Consider the following 22346-nt stretch of genomic DNA (forward strand, 5'->3'; position numbering starts at 1 on the left):
GGGGTGTGACCAGCAAGTGGCACCCAGCTCAGAGCCTCAGCCAGGAGATGTTCCTGTGGCCTTTCACACAAAGCATTTTCCAAGAGGCTTCTCCACCTGATGGTAGAGTGGAAAGGTGACCCAGCAGCTGCCTTGGGTTTGTTGGCAGGCATGGTTTGATCCAGGCTTCCTGATCTTGGACTGGCTCCTGTCCTGGGTTAAGAGGTTTCAGAAGAAGGAGGAGATGCAGTATGGATGGGTGCTGTGAGCCAGTCCTTAATGGAAGGATGAAGAGGGAGAGTGACTTCTATGAGGTGTCCTGAGAAGTGTCTTTTCATTTTAAAAACAGTTTCTAGCTTAGTCTGCTGCCCAGGGCCTCCCAGAGGTTATCCAGGCTTGCCTCGAGCTTCTTTCAAGGTCTGTTGCAGTCTCTGTTTAAACTTCTCATACTTCTTTTGCACCTGCTGGATTTTGTCCTTCTCTTCTTTGTCCAGAATCATCAAGAAGTTCTGTAGCTCAGGGATGGAGAATGCATCCCACTGCAGAAAGAGCAGAAACAGAGGGGAAGTAAAGCACACAACCTTCACCTTACTGCTTCTCTGGTGGGTTTGTTCTCCCCTGAATCTGAAGAGGAACACTAAAAATAAAAAAGCATTTCAACACTCATCTGACCTCCACATAGCTTCATCTCCCAGAATCATGTTGGGAGAGAGATGGGACAATGGCCAACAGCATAAAGAATCACCCCAGTCCTGAGCCCCTGAGGCTTTAGGTTTGATAGAAATCATCTTGGGAGACCCAGAGATGAGGTGCTAAGGGACACCAGGCTTGGTAGAGTTGGAGAAGGCTTGGACTCTCCTCTCTGGAGACAACCAAGGCCAAACTTGATGGGGCCCTGAGCAACCTGATCTAGTTGGAGGTGTCCCTGCTCATTGCAGGGGGGTTGGCCTATGAGGGTCCCTTCAACCCAATGCATTCTGTGATTCAATGAGCTTGAAGGTGTTTTCCAACCACAATCATTCTGGGATTCCATGAATTAAAGCTCCCACGGCAAGGGGGGGACAGAGGAACTGAAATAGAACAAGTGATAGGAGAGGAAATGGCCTCAAGCTGCACCAGGGGAGGTTTAGGTTGGACATTAGGAGAAATTTCTTGGCTGCAAGAGTAGTCAGGCACTGGAACAGGCTGCCCAAGGAGGTGGTGGAGTCCCCATCCCTGGAGGGGTTCAGAACATGGCCATGGCACTTTGGGACAGGGTTTAGTGGCCACGGTGGTGCTGGGCTGATGGTTGGACTCAGTGAGCTTAGCCCCACCAGAGGGAAACAGCTTTTGCTCTGCCTCTGCTGTGCCTCTCCCAGCATTGCCACCTGGCTCCACAAACGTTCCTGTGGGGACCAAGGGAGGCAGTCACCAACATACCTCAACTTCCCCTGTTTCATTTTCCTTCAGCACGAAGCTGAGCAGGTCGGTGTCAGGGCCAGCCAGCAGCCGGAGGTACAGAGGGCACTCGGTGAGAGGCAGCTTCTGGAAGAGCACTGCAAGAGGACACAGACAGCAACAGTCAGATCTGGGCTGCCAGGCCAGAGGAAGGCTCAAGAAGTCAACTGGAGCATGCAACAGCAGTTCATGGTGCTCAGGATCATCGTGGGAGCAGCTGAGCATCTAACACAGAGCCACAAGAACCTCTTGGGTGGCTTCAAACCCCTTCTGAAAGCTACACATTGCCCATGCTGTGAGGGTGCTGGAGCCCTGGAGCAGGCTGCCCAGAGAGGTTGTGGAGTCTCCTCCTCTGGAGACTTTCAAGACCTACCTGGATGACCTGTGTGACCTGCCCTAGGTGACCCTGCTTTGGCAGAGGGCTTGGACTGGGTGCCCTCCAGAGGTCCCTCCCAACCCCTACCATCCTATAATAAGCTGAGCAGCATCCCCTCCAGTGCAGGCCTGGCCATTTCCTCATCTGAAACCAATTCACTGCCTCCTGAGCCACCACTGAGTCCTAGAAGGATGCTGTGGGCATGTTCCATGCAAGACAAAAGCTTGGGAAGCAGGGAAGCTGGAGCGGCCCAGGAGCTCACCTTGGCCATCCTTCCGCATCTCCTTGAAAAGTGCAAACTTCTGGGGGTTATCCACCACCAGGAACTTCTTCAGCAGCCCCTGGATCACCTCGCTCACCGTGGTGGTGCTGCTGATGTGGAGCTGCTTGATGGCATCCAGGGGCAAGTAGAAGGAGGTTCTCTTGGCTGTCCTGTCAGCCAGGTTGACCTCCTTGAGGGCGTCGTAGATGGACTGCGGCCGGATCCCTGCCGGCACCGTCACAGGGCGGCGCAGCTTCAAGTGCACTTTGATGAAGCCTGTGTAGGTCCCATCCTCGTTCTGCAGCAAAGGAGAGGGGAGGTCAGGCTCCAGGGAGGCTTCCCAGGCCTTTCCCCACCTCTCTGAAGAGCTTGGCAGCCTGTGGGGCGGCTGCAGGACTTTCTACTCGCAGGGGGATCAGAGGGTTCCTTGGGAATGATGTGAAATAGTGAAGAGGTGATTGGGTAGAGTCAGCATGGGTTCACCAAGGGCAAATCCTGCCTGACAAACCTGGTGGCCTTCCATGACAAGGTCACAACATTAATAGATGAGGGGAGAGCAACTGATGGCATTGACCTGGACCTGAGCAAAGCCTTCCACACTGTCCCACACCACCTCCTGCTCTCCAAACTGGTGACACAGGGGTTTGATGGGTGGACCACCAGATGGATACAGAACTGGCTTGATGGCTGCACCCAAAGAGTGGCTGTCAATGGCTCCATGTCCCAGGGGAGGCCAGGGACAAGTGGAGTCCCTCAGGGATCAACATCTTTGTTGGTGCCATGGACAGAGGCATTGAGTGCACCCTCAGCAAATTTGCTGATGACACCAAGCTGTGTGGGACAGCAGACAGGCTGGAGGGAAGGGATCCATCCAGAGGGACCTGGGCACAAGCCAACCTCAGGAGGTTCAACAAGGCCAAGGGCAAGGTCCTGCATCTGGGTCAGGGCAATCCCAAGCACCAATACAGGCTGGGCAGGGACTGGCTGGAGAGCAGCCCTGAGGAGAGGGACTTGGGGGTGCTGGTGGATGAGAAGCTCAACAGGAGCTGTCAATGTGCACTTGCAGCCCAGAGAGCCAAGCAGAGCCTGGGCTGCATCTGGAGAAATGTGACCAGCAGGGCAAGAGAGGTGATTCTCCCTCTCTACTCAGCTCTGGTGAGACCCCACCTGGAGTACTGTGTCCAGGCCTGGAGCCTCTATTACAGGAGGGCTATGGACATGCTGGAAGGTGTCCAGAGAAGGGCCACCAGGACGAGCAGAGGGCTGGAGCACCTCTCCTATGAGGACAGACAGAGAGTTGGGGCTGTTCAGTCTGGAGAAGGGAAGGCTCCGAGGTGACCTTCTTGTGGCCTTTCAATATCTGAAGGGGACTACAAGAAAGCTGGGGAGGGACTTTTTAGGATATCAGGTAGTGACAGGACTGGGGGGAATGGAATAAAGCTGGAAGTGGGGAGATTCAGACTGGATGTGAGGAAGAAGTTCTTCCCCATGAGAGTGGTGAGAGCCTGGAATGGGTTGTCCAGGGAGGTGGTTGAGGTCCCATCCCTGGAGGTGTTTGCAGCCAGGCTGGATGAGGCTCTGGCCAGCCTGATCTGTGTGAGGTGTCCCTGCCCATGGCAGGGGGTTGGAACTGGCTGAGCCTTGTGGTCCCTTCCAACCCTGACTGATTCTATGATTCTATTCTATGATTCTAATAAGTCAGCAGCAGTTTGGGGTTAGTCAGTCCTGATCTTCCCCTGCTCCTTCCACTGGCTACTGACTCATCCCTCCCTCGTGTCTGGCTGAGCCTGGCTTACTGAAAACCACCCCTGCTACACCTCAGCTATGCAAACCACGGCATGGAATTTGTAGCTGCCTCTAAGCGAGGGTTTGAAGCCTCTGGGAAGGTCTCTCCCTCGTGTGCAGCAGCATCTCCCAACCACACTCCTCTCAGACCTCTGCTTAAGCAAGCCTGGCAGTGGAGAGAAGGAAAAAAAAAAAAAGTATCTCTTTCTAGAAAGGCTTTGGGCTTCCAAATCCACCTTTGTGACAGCTGCTGGAGGACAGCCTCCCAGCCCCACTTCTCCTCTGACTCATCCCCACCAGCACACCGTGGAGCTCATCTATTTGTGGCAGCTCATTCACAGCACAGACTGGTCACAGATTCCTGTCCCAGTGATCCCAGATGAGGAAGGATGGAGAGAGGGAAGGGTGAGCTCCAGTGCCAGTGACTAACACTAAGGAAACCCAAAGCAGGAGAAAAAGCAGATTGGGTGAGGAAGACAAGAACATCAACAGCCACCTCCAAGGGCCTCTTGGTGGAGACAGCTTCCTCCAGGCTGGCTCATTGCCCAGCCCAGAGGAACCAGCACCAAGCCCTCTGTGACCTGGGTGAATGCAGCCCAGTACCTACCAGCTTCATCAGCAGGCAGTTGGTCACTTTTGTGTTGTATTTGTCAATCTTCTCTTTGATCTCCTGGAGGGTTGGAGGCTCAGGTTTTTCTTCTTCTACTCTTTGTGTTACATTCTGAAATCAGAAGGGACAGGGTTTTAGCTGGTTGCTGGACTGGGGAATGCTGCATGTCCTCAGCTCTGCTCTTCTCCAGAACAAGGAGACCCTGAGCTCACACCAGCAAGTGATGATGCAGGACAAGATGGTCCCCTTGGCCAAGAGGCTGAATGTGCTGAATGTCCCTGCCCCAAACCACCTCTGGACACCAGGGACAGGCAGTGGAGAGGAACACAAACCCCCAGCAGTCAGCAGGACGCTGAGGCACAGAGCAATGAAGACATCCAGGCCCAAACCAAGGCAAAGAATCCTCTCCAAAACCTGCTGCCAGAAGCAGCCACCTGCACCTGCCAAGCCTTTTTCTGCTTCTTTCAAGGCAGCTGCAAAAATTACAATCAATCACATCCTATTCCTAGGGCTCATGGCTCTGCCCACCCCAGCCAGGCACCCCTTAAAAACCCACAGTGCTCCTCAAGAAGCAGCTTCCAGCAGGTTCCCCCAGGCAGAACCTGAAGTGAAATCTCTGCTGGATCCCTCCCACCCAGCCAGGAGAGCTGAGCTCCAGTACAGCCCTCAGCACCCCAAAATCCAGAGCTGCTGCAAACCAGTCCCTGTGTGTCTTGAGCGTGCTCAGAGGGTCAGACTGCACAGCACATTGCTCTGCTGCCTCTCCACAACTCATCCCCTCCCCAGGGACAGGCTGTGATGACTTTCCACCTGCACTGCCAGAAGCTGTGAGCAGTGATCCCACATTGGATGTGGGGGCTTGCTCCAAAGCAGGGAGTGTGAAGGGATGGTGGCATCAAGGCCAGCACAGAACAGAAACTGCAACCTCCAGGAAGACCAAAAATAAAAATAAATAAATAAATAAATTTAAAAAAAAAAGGGGGGAGGGAGGGAAAAATGGCAATTTTGGGAGCAAAGCTCATCCCTTCCCAGGCAGCCCCACAGCACATGGGACCAGGATGCTGCAAGCTGTAAAAAGGGACCAGGATGCAAGCAAGCTGTAAAAGAGCCCCAGATTGCCCCAGGCTACCCATGGCATTTCTTTCATGAGGAGCATCAAGCACAGGACACACTCAAAGCCTGGTTGCAATCTGCTAAGGTAACTGCAGCCCTAGGACTCTGGAGCCCCAGATGCATTCAAGTGCCTCCCCCAGGGGAGAATTCATAATTGCTGCTTGGGTCTGGCAGACAGCTCCAAGCTGGAGCAGTAACCCCACACAGGAACATCAACACCAGGGCTCAGCCTCCCTCTTGTTTCAGAGGGAGAAAATAAAAGCAAAGACTTCCTGCACACAACATCCACTTGGAATGGCAGCTTTGGCTCCCCAGTTTGTGCCAGTCCTTAGGCACAGGGTGGTGCCTGCAGTGGGTCTCACACAGCCACAGGCAGCTGCTGGGCTGGTGGAGCCTTTGAGTACCATGGGGTAGAGACAGAATCACAGAATTGTTTTGGTTGGAAAAGGTCTCTAAGATCCTCCAGTCCAACATCAACCCAACCCCACCATGGCCACTCAACCATGGCCCCAAGTGCCATGGCCACAGGTTCCTTGAACCCCTCCAGGGATGGGGACTCCATCACCTCCCTGGGCAGCCTGTGCCAATCCCTGACCAGCCACCCTGGTCCAGCCCTAGGAGCAGCACAGCACTTCCACCACACCAAAACAGACCAAAACCTGCCCATGAGCAGGACCCGAAGCAGCCCAGCAGCACCAGCACTGCTGTAGAGGAGCCCTGCCAAGGGTGGCCACAGCCTGGGAAGAGAAGTGCCACAGCCTGGGAAGAGAAGTGCCACAGCCTGGGAAGAGAAGTGCCACAGCCTGGGAAGAGAAGTGCTGCTCTTCCCACCAGGTGGGAGCAGATCAGCTGCTCCTTTCCCTTCAGCCATCTCCCCACATCTCTGGGGTTGCAGAGTTTCTGCTGCAGAATCTGCACTTGTGAGTGAGTGAAGGAAGGAAAAGCAGCAGCTCGGAACCAGCAACCGTTGCCACATTTCCTGTTGCACCAGGACAGGATGAGACAAGCTGTGAGCAAAACAACTGCTTGGTGACACTGCCTCTGCCTGAGCCCAGCAATCTCTGCTGGACCTGAGGCTCTCCTGCCTGGCATGTGGGATAGAGAGGTGTCACTTACCACCTGGCCATGTGGCAGCACTCCCTGACATCCAGGGAATCACAGAATGCTCTCCCTGGCAGTGGAGGATTTGGTTCTGAGACCCTGGCACAGGTTGCCCAGGGAGGTGGTGGAAGCCTCAGCCCTGGAGGTGGTTAAGGCCAGGCTGGATGAGGCTCTGGCCAGCCTGCTGTAGTGTGAGGTGTCCCTGCCCATGGCAGGGGGTTGGAAGTGGATGATCCTTGAGGTCCCTTCCACCCCTGACAACTCTGTGGTTCTGTGATTCATGGAATCACAGAATCATAGGGGTTGGAAAAGCCCTTTCAGAGCATCCAGTCCAACCATTCTCTACCTCTGCCAAGGCTGGTCCTAAACCACAGTCCTCAGCACCACATCTCTGTGCCAGCTGGCAAGACCAGTATGTTCCCATTGCCTCCACCACACCACCCCCATGAGCAACTGGAGATGGAGGGAATGGAGCTGCCAGGATGCTTCCAGCTCCTGCCCTGCTAAAAGCCTGATGAGGACATCCCATGGCCATGGGGATTGCCCCCCACTGCCAGCTTGCTGGCACCACTCAAGCTCAGCAGGTGAGGGATTTACCATCCCCTGTGCCATCAGTCGATGTCTGCAGTGAGATGTAGGCACCCATGGGTCACACAAGCCCAAGCCCAGCCATGGTGGCCTGGCACAGTGAAGCTGCCTGTGTCCTCCTCCTGCCCACCACAGCCTGCTGCCAAGGGGCTCCTCTCCCACAGCCTACATTCCTGTAAAGCACAATAGCAGCAAGGGCAAGAAAGGACCTGAGCCTCATCTGGCACTTGGGCTAATGCTTGGTGGGACAAAGGCTGCCCAGAAGCAGCATCTCAGGAAGAGGCAGTGACACACAATGTCCATGGCCTGGGGCTCACCCCACACCAACCCCCTCTTTGCAACCCACCACTCGTCTAATGAGCCATGAGCTCCTGCCAGGCTGCTCTGGGGGAGGGAAAAAGAACAACAAACCCCCATGGGGCCATCAGGATTCCAGTGAGAGACTCTCAAAAGGGTGACTCTAAGCCAAGAAAGACAACAACAAAACCCCCACCAGATGACTTCTCTATTTATCCACATGCAAGGATGCCAGGAGAGACACACTCCATGCCCAGCTGAAGATCTCCCTTCCCACAGCCCCTCCTCACCTTGCAGAGGTCAACCCCCAACCTAAAAACCTTTTTAAAGCAGCAAAGGCAGCAGCTCTGCCCCATGCCAGACCTCTCTGCTGGGAATAACAGCTCTAGGTGGGACCTAGGAGCCTCCAAGGTGCTGTTGCAGCAGTGCAGAGGGGATGCTGCCCTCCCCCCATGGCTCCTTGTCCCTTAAATCAAAGAAGTTCCTCCTCATGTTTAGATGAAACTTCTGATGCTCAAATCTGTGCCCATTCAACTGCCTGAGCATGAACAGGTGTGGGAGGGGAAAGAATCATAGAGCAGAACTGACCACACAGCCCCAAGACCCCAAATCCCAATGTGCTTCACTCCCTTTCAGGAACTCCAGGGAGAAGCTGAGCTTTGCTTTGGGGTTCAGAGGCAGAGGTTGGGAGAGAGTGGATCTCCAGAGAAGGGCAGGAGGATGGTTGCTGCGTTTCAGGGAGGTTAGAGGCAAGGGAAGCTGGGCTCAGGGTTTTGATTGCCATGGAGATTTCACTTAGAAACCATTTTCCTCCCTAAATCCTCACTCAGCAGCAAGAGCTGAGCAGGTCCTCCCTGGGAGCTCCATCTCAGGGGGGGTCTGAGCTGGACAGCACCTCACAGGTCCACAGCCACATTGTCTGTGTGCACAGGGACCAGCCTGGTGAGATCCCAGCCTGGATCAGGGGGGCTGGGTGGGTCAAAGAGATCTGCAGATCCACAGAAGCAGAGGTTTAGGAACTGGTTGCAGCCTTGCAGGGCCAGGAAAAGCTCCTTCCCCACCCAGGAGAGGTGCCCCAGGGCCATCCTCATGCCCCAGACTGTGCCAGACCCCCTGCAGGCCTGCTTCTCCTCTGGAAATCACTCTGTGCTCTGATCATCCTTCAGAGGACAGAGCCAGCAGGTCAGGGGCAGGACCCTGCACAGGTCCCTCAGCTCTGGCTCCTTCTGCATTGCACCAGGCATTGCCCAGCAGCCCTGCCCACACCAGTGCCTCTGGTTACCTGCAACCCATGAGCCAGCACAGCTGCTGCACCTGATGACCACAGCCCATTCTGGGTTCTCCAAGGCTGGATGGGATCTTGGGGATCACCACATCCAGCCCCTGCTTGGGTTTGGAGCACCTCCAGGGACACAGCTCCCATTGCAGGCACTGCTGCCATGAGGAGGAAGAGAAAACAGAGGAGGCCAAACCCACCCCTGTGGGTCCTCAGACTCCCCTTGCCCAAGCTCCTCTAACTCCCCACCACCAACCCCCTCCCCAGAACCACCTCCCATGGTGGTCTCTGCTGAGCCCCAAAGCCACCAGCCCCTGGTAGCACACCCACACCACATGCCTCCCACCACAAACACCTCCATGACATCACAGCTTCCTCCTCCAGCAGGGATGGAGGCTTTTGCCTGCTGGGTCTCCCCAACTCTCACTGTTCTGTGAGGCCTAAGCCAGGAGCTGATCCCCTGGATCCCACTATGGGTGGCTCCATCCCTCTCCTGTTTCCTATTCACGGCCAGGAACTTGCCCCTTTGTCCTCTGCTGGCAGCCACTGATGCAGGACTCAAAGAGCAATTTCTCAGAGTTTTTAAGCAATCAGGCCTCAGGCTGGAGCCACTGAAGCCACTCAGCTGAAGAGTCATGAAAATGCCAAGAAAGAGAGGGCTGGAGAGGAGGTCACAGCTGAGATCCGAAATGGCTCTTTGCTAATGAAGAGCAATCCTGCTGAGGGGGCTGGAAACACAAAGGGAGGACAACATTCCTAGAAAGAGGCTCCTCAGACTAACACAATTCTGGGAAAAAACCACCAAAAATCATTTCTCTAACCACAGGGATCAAATCCAGCTCCATCTGTGTCAGGAGGGTCTGTGTGTCCCTTTCTGCCACACCTTCAGCACACATCCTCTGCAGAGGTTGTTTCCTAGGTCTTCTAGGAGCTATGTCCTGGTTGGGTTTGGGTTGGAAGGGACCTTAAAGCTTATCCAGTTCCAACCCCCCTGCCATGGGCAGGGACACCTCCCACCAGCCCAGGCTGCTCGAGGTCCCATCCAGCCTGGCCTTCAGCACCTCCAGGGAGGGGACATCCACAACCTCCCTGGGCAACCTGTGCCAGTGTCTCACCACCCCAGGGCATGGCCACTGGCTGCTGCTGGTCTAGTTCTAGTCAGGGCATATCCTGGGCTTGGGAATCATTCCTGGGCCTCTAAGGATGGACAAATGTTGCTGTTCCCAAACTCATTTTGGGGTCCCAGCTGATGGTTTCTGCTGCTGCTGCCACATGCAGCTCTTGCAGGGATAGAAGCAGAAGGTGCCAGGTGAAAGAAGGGGCACAGAGGGAAGCAAAGCACAAGAGATGTCCACCTTGGAGCTGCACCTGTCCCCTGCCCCCCTGCTTTGCTGACTGCTCCCCAGGCTTCCCTCACTGCCCTCTACCCACCACACAGCCCAGCCTCACCGGACCACCCTCCTCCTCCTCCTCCTCTCTGCCACTCTCTGGGGCCAGCTCCACCCAGAGCTGAGGTCCAGCCTCATGCTTCTGCACAGGCTGCAGCACCACTAACCCCCCCAGCACACCATCAACCCCCCAAAACCTTCTTCCACTGAGGCCTGAGGATGGTTTCCACCCCCTCCAGCTGGAGCAAAGTGAGGATCCACCTCCTCACACAGTGCCATTACACAACATCCTTTGCTTGAGCAGCAGTTCTTGGCTGTGGTTGGGTTGTTGGTTGCCTTTTTTTTTTCCATGCAGAGGAACCATTTCCTCCCTGCAACACCAACCCCCTCCCCCCCAAAGGCTCCTTTTCCCCCAGCAGCCACATCCAGGTGAGGAGCTGGGGGAAAAGGAGCTGCAGCAGCTCCCCCACCCCCAAAACCCCTCTCTGTGAGGGAGAGCTCCTGTGCACAACCATCAGCAGGCAGCTGAGGATCTGCAGGGCTTGGGCTCAAGAGCAGCAGCATCAAAGCAGCCCAGGGTGCAGTGCCCATGGCACTACCACATCTCCTCCAGAAATGAATCACCAGGTGACATTTCAGAGCCAGCAGAAGGTGGTGGTTAATCACAGTGAGAGGGAGCTGCTGGCTAATGGCCATGGTCCCACCTTCAACCCAAGGGAGCATTCCCTTCAAAGAAATCAACAGCAAACTGCCCACCCAGGGGAAAGTCTCCCTCAGAGGAGCCCCTGCCACCCCCTGCCCCAGGGAGAACGACCCAGGGCACACCAGGCTGCAGAAGGCTGAACCCCCAGAGCACCTGCTGAGGGTTGCAGCTCAGGGAATGCAGACAGAGCAGGGCTGGAAGAGGAGCCTGGCAGTGCTGGGGCTTTCACAGGGGAATTTCCAGAGTGGGAAAAAAAAATATAAAAGAAAAAGCAGCTGCTCCTGAGGCCAGATCTCATCTCTCAGAGCTCTGGTTCCTGAGTGAAACCTCCACTTCCTCAGCAGAGCCTTCTTGCCTTCTCCTTTTAGGCTCAGTTCTGGTTGGGGCCCTAGAGTTTACGACTTTTGGGGTTTGGGTTTGGCTTTTTAGCAAGCACCTAAAAGGCAGGAAGCAGCCTTGTCAATGTTACTGACACTGCAGTCCCATCCTGGGGTGAAGCACTGCCCAGCCAAGCACTCTCTCCTTCTCTAAAGAGGTGCACACACCCCCCCCCAGGAAAGGACCAAATCCATCACTGCCTTCATCAGTCCACAGATTAATTAAGCCTTGTAACTGTCCCATCTCCCCACAGGTGCCATTTGCACCCCTCAGGCCAAACCACAGCTTCCTGGCCAGAAGCTGACCCTATGGCAGCTGCCAGCATTGCTGCCTCCCCACCACCACCATGCTGAAGCTGAGAGGAAAAAAAAAAAAAAAAAAAAAAATCACATTTGGAGTCTACCCCTTTGCTGTGGATCCCCCTGGGAAGGGACCAAGCTGGCATGCAAAAGGTCAAGACATGGCTGAGAAAAATCTGCAGCAGTGCAGAGTCCCTGCATGGGAGTGGGGAGCCTGGAAGAGGCAGAGGGGAACCTTCCTCCCTTGCCAGCAGCTCTGCCCTGACTCCAGCTGCAAGCTAATGCTGGCAGCACCTGCAGCCAAACGTGCAGCAAACACCAACATCTCCCCTAGCTGCAGACCCCCAAAACCAGAGAGCAAACACCAACATCTCCCCTAGCTGCAGACCCCCAAAACCAGAGAGCAAACCAACATCTCCCCTAGCTGCAGACCCCCAAAACCAGAGAGCAAACCAACATCTCCCCTAGCTGCAGACCCCCAAAACAGAGAGCAAACCAACATCTCCCCTAGCTGCAGACCCCCAAAACCAGAGAGCAAACACCAACATCTCCCCTAGCTGCAGACCCCCAAAACCAGAGAGCAAACACCAACATCTCCCCTAGCTGCAGACCCCCAAACCAGAGAGCAAACCAACATCTCCCCTAGCTGCAGACCCCCAAACCAGAGAGCAAACCAACATCTCCCCTAGCTGCAGACCCCCAAAACCAGAGAGCAAACACCAACATCTCCCCTAGCTGCAGACCCCCAAACAGAGAGCAAACACCAACATCTCCCCTAGCTGCAGACCCCCCAAACCAGAGAGCAAACACCAACATCTCCCCTAGCTGCAGACCCCCAAACAGAGAGCAAACACCAACATCTCCCCTAGCTGCAGACCCCCAAACAGAGAGCAAACACCAACATCTCCCCTAGCTGCAGACCCCCAAACAGACAGCAAACACCAACATCTCCCCTAGCTGCAGACCCCCAAACAGAGAACAAACACCAACATCTCCCCTAGCTGCAGACCCCCAAAACCAGAGAGCAAACCAACATCTCCCCTAGCTGCAGACCCCCAGAGAGCACACACCAACATCTCCCCTAGCTGCAGACCCCCAAACAGAGAGCAAACACCAACATCTCCCCTAGCTGCAGACCCCCAAAACCAGAGAGCAAACACCAACATCTCCCCTAGCTGCAGACCCCCAAACAGAGAGCAAACACCAACATCTCCCCTAGCTGCAGACCCCCAAAACCAGAGAGCAAACACCAACATCTCCCCTAGCTGCAGACCCCCCAAAACCAGAGAGCAAACCAACATCTCCCCTAGCTGCAGACCCCCAAACAGAGAGCAAACACCAACATCTCCCCTAGCTGCAGACCCCCAAAACCAGAGAGCAAACCAACATCTCCCCTAGCTGCAGACCCCCAAAACCAGAGAGCAAACCAACATCTCCCCTAGCTGCAGACCCCCAAACAGAGAGCAAACCAACATCTCCCCTAGCTGCAGACCCCCAAAACCAGAGAGCAAACACCAACATCTCCCCTAGCTGCAGACCCCCAAACCAGAGAGCAAACACCAACATCTCCCCTAGCTGCAGACCCCCAAAACAGAGAGCAAACCAACATCTCCCCTAGCTGCAGACCCCCAAAACCAGAGAGCAAACACCAACATCTCCCCTAGCTGCAGACCCCCAAAACAGAGAGCAAACCAACATCTCCCCTAGCTGCAGACCCCCAAAACCAGAGAGCAAACCAACATCTCCCCTAGCTTCAGACCCCCAAAACCAGAGAGCAAACACCAACATCTCCCCTAGCTGCAGACCCCCAAACAGAGAGCAAACACCAACATCTCCCCTAGCTGCAGACCCCCAAACAGAGAGCAAACACCAACATCTCCCCTAGCTGCAGACCCCCAAACAGAGAGCAAACACCAACATCTCCCCTAGCTGCAGACCCCCAAAACCAGAGAGCAAACACCAACATCTCCCCTAGCTGCAGACCCCCAAAACCAGAGAGCAAACACCAACATCTCCCCTAGCTGCAGACCCCCAAAACCAGAGAGCAAACCAACATCTCCCCTAGGTGCAGACCCCCAAACCAGAGAGCAAACACCAACATCTCCCCTAGCTGCAGACCCCCAAAACCAGAGAGCAAACACCAACATCTCCCCTAGCTGCAGACCCCCAAACAGAGAGCAAACACCAACATCTCCCCTAGCTGCAGACCCCCAAAACAGAGAGCAAACACCAACATCTCCCCTAGGTGCAGACCCCCAAAACCAGAGAGCAAACCAACATCTCCCCTAGCTGCAGACCCCCAAAACCAGAGAGCAAACCAACATCTCCCCTAGCTGCAGACCCCCAGAGAGCAAACACCAACATCTTCCCTCAGCTGCAACCCCCTCCCATCACAGAGGTAATATCAACATCTCCCCTCCCTGCAGCCTCCCCAAACATGCAGGAAACACCTGCATGTCCCCTAGCTACAACCCCCCAAAATCTAGAGCAAACACCAACATCTCCCCTAGCTACAAGCCCCCAAACATAGCAAACACCAACATCCCCCCTCAACTGCAACCCCCCCCCCCTCCCCCATCACAGAGGTAACCCCAACATCTCCCCTGCCTGCAGCCCCCCAAGCACGGAGCAAACACCAACATCCCCCTGCCTGCATTCCCCCCCCCCCCCCCCCCCCCAAGCACAGCCTCTCTGCCTAGTTTGGGAGCTGTTACCTTGGCAGGGACCTTGCTCTGGGCGCTCCGGAAGAAGGAGGTTTTGGCTGTGAAAAAGCAATCCTCGAGGTCTTCATCCAAGCTACAGTAGCCGCTGCTCATGCTGCTGCCGATGGTCGGAAGCAAGAGGCCAAGCGTGCATGGGGGGTTCGGGGGTGCTGGCGACCATCGGTGGTCCCCACTCCAGCTCCCACCCCAGCAGCGAGCCCACGCTCACATCCCCGGCTCGCCGGCGCTTATCTGCGGCAGCTCCTTCTGCTCATCCTCCGGAGCCAGCCCAGCTACTGCTCTAGCAGGCGGCAGCGCTGGGTAACCCTTCCCTCTCCTCCTCTTCCTCCCACCTCTCTGCGCAGCATAGAAGGGGCAGAGCTGGGAGTTTGCTCCTGCTCCTGGCACCCAAGCTTGGCTCCCCACCAGCAGCCTGCTGCCCCGGGTGCCCCTGCAGCATCACCTCCCCTTCCTCACCTCCCCCTTCCTCTTGCACCGCTTCCTCTTGCAAAATTTCTCACCCTGCTGCACGCTGGGGTTTGGCCCTAGGCACTGCCTGGTCCCTGGGTACCTCCAGCACCTCCTTTGCTACCCAAGCTACATCCCCATGGATCGTTGGCTTCTTGCTCCTTCCCTGTTGGAGCATCCTCCAGAGCCACCCTGCATTGCCTGTCTTAGGGAAGCAAGCCCAGGCTGGACCATGCTGCCCAAAAGGTGGTGGGGGAAGGGGGGAGGCTGGTGAGGACATAGCCTTGGACCCTCTTCAGGGGTGCCAGGAGCCCTGGTCATCATGCTGGGGGGGGGGGCAGTGGGTGCCTCTCTGCTCTGCAGCTAATTTTAGAGCAGCAGCAGAGATTTCAGCAGCACTGGCAGCTGTGACTGCAGCCCAGGAGAATGCTGGTGAGCTCCTTCGTCCTGCTTGCAAGAAGCACTCACTCCAGAGCCATCAAAATGCTGCACTGGCCTCAGAAAGAGCCTCAGAGCAACAGCATCATCCCTGCTCCCCTCTGCCCCCACAGTCCTGCAGAAATCAGCCCCCTCCCCAGAGCTGCCTCCTTCATCCTCCTCCTCTCCCTCAAAGCCTCCAGAGCTGCCACATTCCCACTAATACCCAGCAGCTTTTAAAGCAGCTCTGACCTTCCCTGGTGAAGATCAAAGCTATTTCTGAAGTGGGGCAGGGCAAGGGATCCACTCCCCACAGACCATCACCTTCCTTTGCTGGGGGATCCCATGCAGCACATCCTGGCACAGGCTCATCCAGGATTGGGCCAGATGACCTTTGAAGGTCCCTTCCAATCCAAACCCTTCTATGATTCTATAAGGAAGAAATTTGGTGTGCTGAGGGTGCTGAGACCCTGGGCAAGGTTGCCCAGAGAGGTGGGAGATGAGATGCCACATCCCTGGAACCATTCCAGGTCAGGTTGTTTGGGACTCTGAGCAACCTGCTCTAGCTGCAGGTGTCCCTGCTGACTGCAGAGGGGGTGGATCCAAGGAAGAATAAGGAATTACAAGAGGTACTACAAAGAGCAGGGGAGGCTAGAGGTAGAGGGAGGTTTTCATGTCTGGAACCAGCCTGGGTCTGGAAGGGAAGGACTGGAAAGAACCAAGATGGGAAGCAGAGCTCCAAAATCATGGGAGATGTGCACATGAAGAGTGCAGTAAGGTCAGCAGCAGGAGCAGCAGTGCTTTCCCAAGCCATGCAGGATCAGGTCTGCAGAACTCAGCCCTGGGTAGATGTGCAAAGCCAAACTCATCAGGAGAGCTCACAGAGAGCTACTAAAAGTGATGCCTCAGATGCTACCCCACAGAGTGCCCATGGCACAGCAGCAGCAGCAGCTGCACACCTCCTCACCCTGTTGCTTCAACACCCACCAGCCAGGCAGAGTGAGGGCAGCCCCATGGCCAGAAGGTTCTTCTGAAGTCACTTCCTCCATGCCCTTTCTAAGGCACAACTCTCACCATCACCAGCTGCTATTTTCACACCAGACCAGCCAGCTTGGGGAGCAGGCAGGCAGCAGCCTTGGCTCTTCTCCCCAGCTTGACTACCTCCAGTGGGACCATCAGCAAACCCCTGCTGTAAACTGGGGCTGTCACTGGCTCCTTCAGGTCACAGAGCTCCTTTGATGGTCCAGAAGTGCTCCAAGGTCCTCACACAATCCCCCATCCACGCACAGAAACCTCTTCCCCTCTTGATAGGTTGCAGATGGTGTTTCCTACCCTCCCATCTGTATCTGCTAGCTGAAGGACTTCAACTGCTACAAGCCTTTGATAGCTCCACACCCCCCAGCCAGCAGCATCCCCTCCCTCCCCCCAGTACAAACCAGGATGTCACTGTAAAGAACCAGGAGGAGGACACAACATCTGCATCTCAAAGGGGAAGGCAAGAAGCCAAAAGGCACAAATGTTCACAAAGCAGCTTGGAAGAGAGCAAACAAATAAGCTATCCTCTTAGCAGCACACAGCCCTTCTGCAGAGCACAGAGCTCCTCAGCTTCTCCAGGCTATGTTTAGAAGAGAAAGAGGCTTTCATTGAGCATGTGCAACGCAGGCAGAGGGAGCCTTGGCTCAGGAGGCACAGCTTCAGCAAAGCCTCAGCCCTGGGTGTTGCAGATGGGGTGCAAGCAGCTGTGCAGGTGAGGCTGGATGCACTCCAACTGCATTGCTCCAAGGAGCTCTCATTTCCACAGACTTAGGTTGGAAAGAACCTCAGAGATCACAGGCACAGAACAGTTGGGGTTGGAAGAGACCTTTAAAGGTCATCTAGTCCAACCCCCATCAGCTTTCCCTTACATCATCTATTTGATGTCATAGAATTATAGAATGGTCTGGGGTGGAAGGGACCTCCAAAGGTCACCCAGTCCAACCCCCTCTGCAGTCAGCAGGGACCTCCTCCCCTAGATCAGGCTACCCAGAGCCTTGTCTAGCCCCATATTGAATAAATGTCATAACCTTCTCCTTCCCCAGTCTTCCACACAGCCTCCTAGGAATGTCTTAATTTGTTCTGTGGACACAATGAAAGAATGAGGAACAATTCTTAAAACCCAGAACCTCTGGGACTTCTCAAAGAGATGACCTACTCCAACCCCCCTGCCACGGGCAGGGACACCTTCCAACTAGACTCATGATAATCATGGAATGATAGAATGGCTTAGGTTAGAAGGGACCTCAGAAATCATCTACTCCAACCCCCTGCCATGGGCAGGGACACCTCCCACCAGCTCGGGTGGCTCAAGGTCTCATCCAACCTGGCCTTGAACACCTCCAGGGAGGAGGCATCCACAACCTCTCTGGACAACCTATTCCAGAGCCTCACCACCTTCATACTGAAGAACTTTTCCATTATGGTCCACCTGCCTGGCAGATCAGCTCTGTAATAAACCAACCAAGCAAACCCAAGCCCTGCTTTGACCCAGGGGCTCAACAGCAGCTCCAGTTAATGGCTGTTTGCACAACAGCCCCCTGGACCCCACCAGTGACCTGCACCACTTGGCAGATGAAAAGAGCAGATGGAAAGGGCACCACCAGCTCTGCCAAAACCAGGAGCCAAACTCTTGGTGCTGCTGAGGCTTCTCTCAGCTTCAGCTGAACCTGGGTTTCCCCCAGGGAGGCTCATCTGGGAACCAAACATGATCCACTCTTGAGTACCTTGCTGGATCAAAGCCCAAATGATCACTGCCTGGCATTGCATGGCAGCTCCTTAACTCCCTGATCTTTAAGGAGCTGTTCCTCTGATGCTTCCCAGTTTGCTCACAATTGATAATGCTCTTTAATGGCTTCCAACCACAGCAGCTATTCATTTATAGTTCCTGGAGTTTGCAGTGTGCAGTTCCCTTCCTCCCCCTGATTCCAAGCATCTTCAGGCACCCTCCCAGTGGGAGAGGAGGAGAGGAGGAGAGGAGGAGAGGAGGAGAGGAGGAGAGGAGGAGAGGAGGAGAGGAGGAGAGGAGGAGAGGAGGAGAGGAGGAGAGGAGGAGAGGAGGAGAGGAGGAGAGGAGGAGAGGAGGAGAGGAGGAGAGGAGGAGAGGAGGAGAGGAGGAGAGCAGGAGAGCAGGAGAGCAGGGGAGCAGGGGAGCAGGGGAGCAGGGGAGCAGGGGAGCAGGGGAGCAGGGGAGCAGGGAGCAGGGGAGCAGGGGAGCAGGAGAGCAGGAGAGCAGGAGAGCAGGAGAGCAGGAGAGCAGGAGAGCAGGAGAGCAGGAGAGCAGGAGAGCAGGAGAGCAGGGGAGCAGGGGAGCAGGGGAGCAGGGGAGCAGGGGAGCAGGGGAGCAGGGGAGCAGGGGAGCAGGGGAGCAGGGGAGCAGGGGAGCAGGGGAGCAGGGGAGCAGGGGAGCAGGGGAGCATCAATCAAGCAGGTTGGAAGAGACTTCCAAGATCACCCAACCCTATCTAATCCACTAGACCATGGCACTAAGTGCCTCATCCACTCTCTTCTTAAACACCTCCAGGGATGTCGACCCTGCAAGTCAAGAGAGCTTCTCTCTCCCCTCTCCTCTGCCCCAGTGAGGCCACAGCTGGTGAGTTGTGGCCAGTTCTGGGCTCCCTGCTTCAGGACGGACAGGCACTTGCTGGAGAGGGGACAGCAAAGGGCTACAAAGATGCTGAGGGGACTGGAACATCTCTGAGGAGGAAAGACAGAGAATTGGAGCTGCTGACCCCCCCCTGCAGCCCCCTCCCTGGCATACCTGGCTGCAGGGTGGCAGGAGGGTGGCCTCAGGCGAGAGCTGGCTCTGGCTCTGGCACTGGCCTGGCTGGCGGCAGTCCAGCTGGATGAGGCTGCGGCACTCCTGGTGGCACGTGTACCTGCAGTCTGCAGGGGAGAAACGAGACAGTGAGGCCCCCAGACACACAGCCTGGCCCCCAGACCCACAGCCTGGCCCCCCAGCAAGGGACCAGACTGCTGAGGGAGGGCAGCCCAGTGCTCATGGGCACCAGCACAGCCAGAGCTGCCAGCCAGGCACGTGTCCCCGTGCCAGGCAGAGTCCTCTCCTGGGGAGAGTTGCCAGAACACCTCAGCCAGAGGAGAAATTGCTCCCACAGCCTCTCCCCAGGGAAATCTGCATTCCTTGCTGCAATGCTGTGGCACGGGCAGGGGTCTTGCCTTGGTCCTGCTGCCTTGCCCTGACCTGCTGCCACATGAACACACAAAGACTGTGCTCAAGTCTCACCAAGCCATGGGGTACACAACTGCCCAGCCCTGCTCCTTGGGGAGGTCACCAGCAGCAAAAACCTGGCCACTTCCCAAGGAAGGGAGGCTTCATCCTGGAATCACAGAATCATTAAGGCTGGGAAACAACTCTAAGGTCATTTACTCCAACCTGAGACCACTGCAGCCACTAAACCCTGTCCCCAAGCACCATGGCCACAGGCTTCTTGAACCCCTCCAGGAGCAGTGACTCCACCAGCTCCCTGGGCAGCCTGTTCCAACAGCATGGGCAGCTCTGCAGAGCCCAGCTGTGACCTCATTTTGCACAGGGTGCTGCTCTCCCACAGCCCAGGAGCAGCTTTCAGCACAGCCAGTTCCATCTACCAGACACCACTTATCACAGACTGGTGGCTATCAGTCCCCCAGCCCTGCCTTCTCCTCCTGCCTGCACCTAGCACCCTCCTGCCACTTTAAGAAGCCCTTCTAAGCCTTTTAATTGTTAACCCTTGGACAAACAACATGAAATTTACTTTTTAAGGTCCTAAAATGTCAGAGCGGTCAGCGACCTGAAATCAGAGAACCACAGAACATGAGGGGCTGGAAGGGACCTCTGGAGATCATCGAGTCCAACCCCCCCTGCCAGAGCAGGACCACCTAGAACAGGTCACCCAGGAGCACATCCAGGCAGGTTTGGAATCTCTGCAGAGAAGGAGACTCCCCAACCTCTCTGGGCAGCCTCCCCAGGGCTCTGCCATCCTCACAGGGAAAAAGTTTTCCCTTCTGTTCCTGTGGCACCTCCTCTGCTCCACCCCCAGTGCCCTTTGTGCTGTCCTTGGACACCCCTGAGCAGAGCCTGGCTCCATCCTCCTGGCACTGCCCTGCACATCTTTATCCCCAGCAATGAGGACACCCTCAGGCTGCTCTGCTCCAGGCTCCCTCAGCCTGTTCCTCACAGGGAGATCTTCCACTGCCTGCAGCAGCTCTGGGGCTCTGTGCTGCACTCTCTCAAGCAGTTCCCTGAGGTCCTTCTTGACCTGAGGGGCCCAGAACTGGACACAATGTTCCAGATGTGGCCTCAGCAGGGTAGAGTAGAGGGGGAGGAGGACCTCTATGGACCTACAAACCACACACCCCACGATGCCCTTGGCCTTCTTGGCCACCAGGGCACATTGCTGGCTCAGGGGCATCCTTCTGCCCACCAGGACCCCCAGGTCCATCTCCATTGTGCTGTTCTCCAACAGCTCAGTCCCCAACCTATCCTGGTCCATGGGGTTGTTCTTTCCCAGATGCAAGACTCCACTCTTGCCTTTGTGGGATTTCATTAAAGAATTATATCCCAAGAGCAAAGGCAGGAGAGGTCACTCCAGAGGAGATGGGACTGAGTGTCCAGCTCTGCCACCCTGCTCCAAGCCAGCAAGCTTGGGTTTTAAATACCATTATTGGGGTTTTTTTGTCTATTTGTTTCCCTTCTTTTCTCTCTTTGTTTCCCTTTATCATTTGGGTCACAGGTTTTGAATGCCCAGGGCTTGCAGGAAAGCAAAGGAGTATCTCATATTTGCTCTAGAAAGAGGGAGCTCTGCTCAGTCAATGCTGGGATGCCCCCAGAAAAAAAAAAAAATGAATGAGAAGAGCTGGGAGCTGGTGCCTGAGGTGGGAAAACATCAATCTGCAGGGGGAAGAAGGGAATCATTTCTCATTTCACATTCATCTGGCACGAGCTGGCTGTCAGCCTCATCTTCCAAGGCAGTTGTCTCAAGTGAGCCCAGGGGAAGGCAGGAGCCTTGCTTTTGGGGGTTCATTAGAGCTAAGCTGCACAGTTACACAGTAATTAAATGTGTGACCTTTAGAGCAACTGGAAGAATTTAATGGGGGACACCTGCCAGGGCTTGGCACCAGGGAGGTGCCAAGGTGAGGATGCTCCACTTGCAGGTTCACCACAGCAGCTGCTGCCAGCAGAGTCCTTTCTGCCTCTTTGGGTCAGGATTTTGAGCTTTGGGCAGCTGCCTCCTGCTCCCCCAGGACTTAGTGTTTGCACCTTGAATCCTGGGTTCAGTTTTGGGCTCCTCACTCCAAGGAGGACATTGAGGAGACAGAGAGGGTCCAGAGAAGGGCAACAGAGCTGGGGAAGGGTCTGGAGAACAGGGCTGGGGAGGAGCAGCTGAGGGAGCTGGGGGTGTTCAGGCTGGGGAAGAGGAGGCTGAGGGGAGACCTCATTGCTCTCTGCAACTCCCTGAGAGGAGGCTGGAGTGAGGTGGGGGTTGGGCTCTTCTCCCTGCTCTCAGGTGATAGAAAGAGAGGAAATGGCCTGAAATTGTGCCAGGGGAGGTTTAGGTTGGAAATTAGGAACAATTTCTTGACTGCAAGAGTGGTCAGGGATTGGAACAGGCTGCCCAGGGAGGTGGTGGAGTCCCCATCCCTGGAGGTGTTCAAGAAACCTGTGGCCACGGTGGGGTTGGGTTGATGTTGGACTCAATGATCTCAGAGGTCTCTTCCAACTAAAACAACTCTGTGATTCTATGCCTGAGAAGGCTCAAGCAAAGGAACACAGTGAGGGCTCTGAAATACCCAAAAAGGAGCATAGAAAGGCCAGCTCCCAGGCACACCTCTGGCTCAGGCCCATTAGAGGCAGGCATTTCTCCAGGGGATTAAAGTATGACACCTCCCTAGTCAGCAGCACCTATTCACAGACCTAATCGCTCTCTATCCAACAGGGAGCACTAATTTTAGAAGCCCAGCAGAGCTTTGGGAAGCAGCCACGTGGCAGGGTTGCCAAGAGGAGCAGGATGCCTCCACTTAGGCTTGAAGATAATTTCCATTCAAGTCCAACAAAGAAACACTTGGAAATGGGAAAAGGAGAAAAGAGGAGGAGGGAAAAAAAGGAGAAAAGAGGAGGAGGGAAAAAAAAAAGGGAGA

The 22346-nt window shown here is 55.4% G+C and overlaps 1 protein-coding gene across 1 annotated transcript in view; it reads right to left on the reverse strand.

Moving 5' to 3' along the window:
* Positions 1-365: 365 nt before the first annotated feature.
* Positions 366-22346, reverse strand: part of RASSF5 (Ras association domain family member 5) — a 33713-nt gene continuing 11732 nt past the window's right edge. The window contains exons 2-6 of the mRNA XM_054395861.1: positions 18973-19097; positions 4447-4560; positions 2055-2352; positions 1399-1514; positions 366-518 (exon numbers count right to left, since the gene is read on the reverse strand). Of these exons, the coding sequence (XP_054251836.1) occupies positions 366-518; positions 1399-1514; positions 2055-2352; positions 4447-4560; positions 18973-19097 (806 nt within the window). The remainder of the gene's footprint in view (positions 519-1398; positions 1515-2054; positions 2353-4446; positions 4561-18972; positions 19098-22346) is intronic.

This window comes from Indicator indicator, chromosome 35 (genome assembly GCF_027791375.1).
Source record: "Indicator indicator isolate 239-I01 chromosome 35, UM_Iind_1.1, whole genome shotgun sequence".
Taxonomy (NCBI): Eukaryota; Metazoa; Chordata; class Aves; order Piciformes; family Indicatoridae; genus Indicator; species Indicator indicator.